The 7,478-nt window shown below is 22.9% G+C and overlaps 1 protein-coding gene across 1 annotated transcript in view; it reads right to left on the bottom strand.

Moving 5' to 3' along the window:
- The window catches only part of LOC107495297 (gibberellin 3-beta-dioxygenase 2-like), a 2,148-nt gene extending 915 nt beyond the window's left edge, over positions 1 to 1,233 (bottom strand). The window contains exon 1 of the mRNA XM_016116405.3: positions 719 to 1,233. Within this exon, the coding sequence (XP_015971891.1) occupies positions 719 to 1,194 (476 nt within the window). The 5' untranslated portion in view covers positions 1,195 to 1,233. The remainder of the gene's footprint in view (positions 1 to 718) is intronic.
- Positions 1,234 to 7,478: the final 6,245 nt, after the last annotated feature.

Genomic DNA, 7,478 nt, shown 5'->3' with positions numbered 1-7,478 from the left:
TTTTATAAAAAAATTTATCAAACTTTTTAACAGACATTAAATCAACTTAGACTCAATAATAAATTAAATTTAATACTTAAAAAAATTATAACAAGTTATGTATTAAGTTTAGGCTAATTAACTAGATAATAGATCTCGCTTATTTTCACCTAGAATGGTGATATGCTGAGAGAAAAGAAAAAGAAGTCAGAATAATAAAGTAATAATTTAATAAAAATAGTGAATGAGTGAATTTGTTTGGATAAAACTCAATAATTGATTATTAACTAAATTGGTAGATTTTTTGTTGACTCTCTAATATATTTTAATTAATAATTAAGTAATGTTAAAAAATTAATATTTTTTAGATAATATCAATTAAATTTTTTAAAATTATTTTATTCGTGTTAAATTTTAGATTTTAAATTTTAAATTCTCAACTCTCTAAACTCTAAATTGTAAATTCTAAAATAGATCGATTAATGTTAACTAACTAAAAGTTGGTTCCTTATATATTTTTTAATAATAATAAGAAAAAGTATAAAGAATTAATTTTTTATTAATCAATATTACTCAATTCTAAAATTTATTTTATAATTTTAGATTTAGAATTAAAGATCTGAGATTTAAAATTTAAAATTTAAAATAACTAACCAAAATAATTTAAAAAAAAATGATGAGATGTTGGTGGAAAAATATTAGTTGCTAACATATATAGTGTAAGAATAATTGTAGTTACCAAAAGCGTTGATAGTCATTAGGCCAAATCTTTTTGGCATCTTGAACAGCAGAAGCAATGATGGTGAATCCTTCTTGCCACATACGTTGTTGGAAGAAAGGTGTAATCCAAAAAGTTCCATATCCTGTTGGATTATCACGAGATCTAAGAGCCTTCAACTTTTGCTCTTTTGGAAGATCAAAGAGCCTCTTTGTCTCAACTTCAAGCTCTTCAATAACACTCTTGGATATGCCATGGTTCTTCAATTGGAATGCACCCCAATTCTCACATGCATACCCTATGAGTTCCATGGCTTTTGGATCATTGAGATCAATGATGGGTAACACTAGTGACCCATCTCCATTGTTTTCAACTTGATCTTCATTTGATTCAGGCCATGCATGAGATTCAGGCACGGATTGAATTGAAGAAAAGTCAAGGGGAAGTTGGATTGGGAGGGTTTTGGTTTCAACAGCACAAGACTCACTTGTCGCCATTTTCTCTAGGAAGGTTATGGAGATCTTTTGCAATATGCTTAATAGATTAGAACTTGATTGATGAGTTAATGATATATTGTAAGGGATATTTATAAGGGTATGGAACTATTATTGAAACCTACCAAATTAAATTTTAGAATTTATATTATTCTAGAACGGATTATATTTTAGCACAATAAATATTGACGTAACATATTTTAGTATTAATATGTATCTTTCTTTTTAATTTATTTTAAGAATATATTTTTTTATAATTATATAAAAATTAGCATATTTCCTCTTACAACTTATTAATTATCAATCATTTTAATTATAAATAATTCTGATTTTAATTATACTAATTATTAATTATTCTTATTATCAATCAGTCTAATATAATTGTTATCATATATTATTAGTATTTATATGATATTTATACGCATTTATAACTTTGTTATGTATGGGTGTATTAATAACAAATATATTGATTGAATATTCTCATAATTATTTTGGTGCGACTAAAGATTATATACCGTGTTTTTTTTTTATCCTTCACGAATCTAAGTTTTAGAGTCAAAAGTATTTTGTTTAATTTTTAAATATTTTAATTTTTTGACTATTTTATAAAATATGAATGTATTCTTTATTTTTCATCGAAGTTAATTATTTTAAAAAACAAGTTGTAATTTTTTTATGATCTTTTTATTCTCTTATTTTTTTAATAATTTAAAATCTATTCTTACAAAAATTTTTCTTTCCATCTAACTCTATTACAATAACTCTATTACAATGTGATTGTCTTTTACCGCAATTATTTACAATATATATACCACTTATATAGTGCACAATTAAAAATTCAAATATATCTCTATTATTTGAGAAAAAAATATATCATAAAAAAATTATAATATAATTAGCCTTATTATCAGTTAAAATAAGATTAAGTTTAAACCAACTAGCCATAAATTTTTTATAGAATTTACTTCACAAAAAATACTATTTTGTATTCACTTAAAGACATAGAATTTAGTTCAAAAACACATATTATTTTGTACTTTTTTGAAGACTCTCTAATTATGATAAATTTTGTTTTATTTTAAATCAAACGAAAAAATTACTCCAAAAAAAAGAGATGATCCATACTTGATAAGTATGAGTTATACAATTTATATTTAAATTAGTTGGTTTCAGTATTTTTTTGTTTCAATATTTTTTGATGAATTTTTTAGAGGTAAAATTTTGCACTTTTAATTTACAGATATGATAGAACTTTTAACTGAAAAATTTTTATAATAAATTTAACAGTATTTTTATCGTGTGTTAGATGAATTGTGGCAAACTAAAATATAGTTAAAAATTAATATACATTAATTTATAATTAATAATTAATAATTATAGATTAACGGTGGATAATGACAATAGATATGGTTAGAAATATCTCAAATAAGATTCATGCGTGAATATAAAAACAATTTTTAGAAAATATTAATTATTAATACAATTAACAAACTCAATTATGGAAATATATAATCAAAATGGATTATTATCAACTGTATGGATAAGATCTAATATCACAATAATTAATTTGAGTTGGTCAAATAATAATTTATTTATCTGTTTAAATAAATATTATTTAAATAAATATTAAGATTTAAATTTTAGTTTGTGCATGCAATAATTTTTAGATAGAATTTAAATTTATGATGCATTAATTTTTAGTCTATTATTATAATGTACGGATACTGACACGAACACAGAATACGACATGACATGAGACACGTTAAGACGTAAATTTTAAATTTTATAAGACACGAAAACACGCATACATATAAAATATAAAGTATTTTTCAGATAAATCATAATGATATTTTAATATTTTATTGATACTAGAATATAAATTAATTTTTTAATTATTTTTAATGTTTTATTTTAATTATATCAAATATTTAAAATATTTTTTGTTTTAATGAATAATAATATATACTATATTTAAATTTATTTTAAAAATATATATTAAGAATAAGACTGGACACACTGACAGGTGATAGTATTTAGGTGTATCCAAGTGTGTCTAGAGAAATTTTTTTTTATTTTTTATTAAGATACGCTTAGACACAGCAAACACGCATATCAGATGATTGTTGGTGAATATCTTATGTATCCAAAATATATTCAATACACAGACACAATAATTCAACAAAATATCCATACTCACTTGATAGATTTATCATAATGAAAAATACTATAAAAAAATCAATATAATAGTTGTCAGCCACAGCGAATGATGAAAAAACAAAGGAATTATATACACACAAACAATAATATTTGATGCAAATATATTCATTGGTAATACGTATTTTGGCACGGAATTGAAAAAAAATTAACAAATTTGGTAATAATACGTAATTAAGGATTGAAAAACAAATTAAATTTAATCATGGATAATTGTAATTTGGTAAGAAATATAATTGATAATCGTTCATGCATGAATCAAAACACATTTTTCGAAACTACTTAATGATTAATAAGAAAATTAATAAACTCAATAATAATCATAATAATAATAAAATTGTTCGCTAGTATATGATATCCAATAGATATCATAAGTTCATAACTAACAATATTAAAAAATAATCAAATCATATATTGCAATAGCTATTAACTATTAATATTAGAGTAAACATTCAAATTAATCTTAATAAAATAAAAGATAAAGTATATTTTTTATCCCTAAAGATTAATAAAAGTTTTAAAAATATCCCTTAGTTTTATTTTGTTTCAATTTTGTTCCAAAAGTTTTCGATTTGCATCAAATGTACTCTCGATAGCTAAATTTTCAAAAAATTTAAGATCAATCTAACAATAATACATGAAAATTATGTTTGATTTGCTTGTGTTGAGGGGTTGTTTTTATGAAATTGTTGTTGAATCGGTCTTAAATTTTTGAAAAATTAGCTGTTAGGGATATATTTAATGCAAATTGAAAATTTTTAGAACAAAACTGAAACAAAATAAAATTTAGGGATATTTTTAAAATTTTTGTCAAACTTCAAGAACAAAAAGTATACTTTATCCTAAAATAAATTTTAGAAGTTTTCGAAACAAAACAGACTCTTTATAGAGAGATAAATTTATTTTATAATAATTCTTTTAAGAGAATTAATTTGTGTGACAAAAGTAATTCACAATACTACTTATTAAATAATAAATTTTTTTAGAAATTAAACTGTTTCAATCTAAATTTTATTAAAGACTAGTTTAAATATTTATTTAATAAACAAAGAAATAATGCAAAGAAAACAGCGAATGCGCGATTTCTCTAACCAATTTTCGCATTATGGAGTACAGAATGGTAAATTATTTTATTTTAATTGTAAATTTAAAATTTTCAATGTATTTAGATATATCTCTTCTTGACTCTGTATTATAATCTTTGTTGAAGATTTATATCATAACTGTTAGCATTATAAATTCATCGTTTATATCTTGTTTAGTCTTACAATTAAATTTAACGACAATAATGTAAAAGTATTTTACACAATTTACATAATCAGATATATTTGATGATAAAAAAATATTAATAAAAATTATCAAAATTTATTATTTTTAATTTTATTTAATATATTATATAATAAATAAATATTAAATAAAATAAATTTAAATAATTTATATTAATTTTTTTATTTTCCTAATATTACTTCTATATAACAGGAGCTTGCTTATTTGCCGGTCAATATTTTACTCTTTTAGAATAATACAACATATTTTAAGAAAAAAAAATGTAATGAAGAGATAACAATATAGCATACATTTAGACTACATTTAAAAAAAAGATTGAGATTGAGAGATTAAAATTGGTTGATAGAAATTAAGAGACTGAAATTGAATTTTTAAATATTATTAAAATTTTAGTCTTTATCCTTAAAATTTTAGTCTTCTGTATCTTTACGTTTTAGAAGTATTGAAAGAACTAAATTTTTAAATATAAAAATTAAAATTTTAATTTTAATCTCTAACTACTAAACATAATATTGAGTTTCAATTTCTTAATTTTCGTATCACTTTTTCTAACGAAACGCTTAGTGATGAAAGATATCGTTAAATTAATAATAAATGAAGAAAGAGCAATATAGCAGACATTTAATGATGAAAGATATCGTTAAATTAATAATAAATGAAGAAAGATATCATTAAACTTCCAGAACCTCTATTTTTCAATTTTCCAAAGTTTTGGGAACGGATTTTTTATTTTTGTAAATTAAATAAATATAAAATTATCAAAATAAATAATTTTAAAAATATTTATTAAAATAAATATTTTTTATCTTATTTACACGATAAACGAGATAATTTTGTATATATGTCTTGTTTATAGTGTAAACAAGATCAGAGAAAAGTATGCAATACGTATATATCTCGTTTACAATATAAACGAGATATATGTATTTTAAAAAAATTAAAAATAATAAAAATATCAATAATTCAAAATTTTAGTAGACAATTAATACATAAAATAATAGGTAGGAAAAATTAAAATGGATAAGTTTGATCAATTAGCACTCAAAAAGGTTGATAAGATAGAGATAACCGTTTCAATTCTCTTTTCACTATTCTATCAATTTTTTTGAGTACTAATTGATCAAACATATTTATTTTAATCTCTTCTACTAATCTTTTTATGTACTAATTACATGCTAAACGTTTGGATTATTGATATTATTAATATTTTTTATTATTTTCAATTTTTTTTAAAAATACATGTATCTTGTTTACAGTGTAAACGAGATATACACGTGTTGCATACTTCTTTTATCTCGTTTACATTGTAAACGAGATACATGCAAAATTATATCGTTTGCAGTGTAAACGAAATAAGAAAGGAGTATTTATTTTGGTAAATATTTTTAAAATTATTTATTTTGATAATTATTACCTTTATTTAATTTATAAAAATAAAAAATCTCTATTCCATCGTAAAAGAATTTCATTATGAATAATATTACGCATTTAAATTTTTTATAAACTGAGATTCAATTTGGATAAACAATTTAATTAAGCTTTTTTTGAAAAATAACTTAAATAATAAATGCTTATATTAAAAATAGCTTATAAATAAGTTATTTTGTGTTTAGTTTTTTAGTTCTAAAAGGAATGTGATAAAAAGCTTTTTTATTATGAGAAAAGTAATTTTTTTAACTTCTCTATAAGCACTTAAATAGCTTCTTAGAAAATTATAATTTAATTTTGGAAATTGCACCAGACATTAATTCTACTACTTTTTATAGGTCAAAAGCTAAAAAAAAATAATTTTTAAAACTTTTCTAACAGACACTAAGTTCAACTAAATTACACAACAAAACTTGAAATAATGCTACTCATAACTGAATTTTGTTATATGATTTTTGATGTGTCAAATATTTTGTTTCAACCATGTTCATTCTAGAAACCAATTTCAAGTAATTTTTTTCCTTGGTTTACAAGAGAGGCTAAAGGCCTGAAACAAAACTAAATAATCAAAGAAACCATCCAAGGAATAACAATTCCCATGCCATCATTCATCAATAACTGAGAGACTCCTACAGGAATTCATTCCGGTACTTTGTCTTTATACTATTCTTCAAGCTCTAATTTGCTAATCAATTGGTACAACTCTTTGCTTCTCTGTAAGTATGAAATATACGGATCTCTCAATTTTTGTTCAGAAACTCTTTGATCTGATAATAGAGCATAATTCCTTTCTTGCAATTCATTTTCGAGGTTGAGAGGCTATCTGCCTATCTATAATAGCTCGAGAATTGCTTTCCACCCAGATTTCCTGAATCCCAGGGTCCAGGCCATTTCCAAACCAATATAAAAGCCCCATAGTTCAGTGATGAAGGCCGAGTAAGATCTGAGATTTTTTGTATATCCGATAATCCATTTATCTTCATTGTTGCGAATTAAGCCACCACAACCCGCATTATCAGGTTCTCTATTAGCCGCCCCATCTTAGTTTATTTTAACTCAATTCTCAAGATGAGGCTGCTACTTGACTTGAATCTCTTTTCTGAGGATTGGCAAAGGAGACTCCCCTTTCTTCTTAAAGGCTTGTTGTATATTGTAAGCCAAATCTAACATATGGATATGAGGATTCCATGACTTTCTAAAATTGTTCTGAAATATTTTTAAAATTTTTCATTTCTAGAGTTTCCAGCACGCTACTGGAAAAACAAAGTTCCAATCAACCCTGACAGAACAACTCCAATTATCAGCACAACTGTTTTTCACCCAGTCCATGAGGTTCTAGCCAAAGAATTATACTATCC

This window comes from Arachis duranensis, chromosome 6 (assembly GCF_000817695.3).
Source record: "Arachis duranensis cultivar V14167 chromosome 6, aradu.V14167.gnm2.J7QH, whole genome shotgun sequence".
NCBI lineage: Eukaryota > Viridiplantae > Streptophyta > Magnoliopsida > Fabales > Fabaceae > Arachis > Arachis duranensis.
This window is presented reverse-complemented; position numbering and strand designations above follow the sequence as displayed.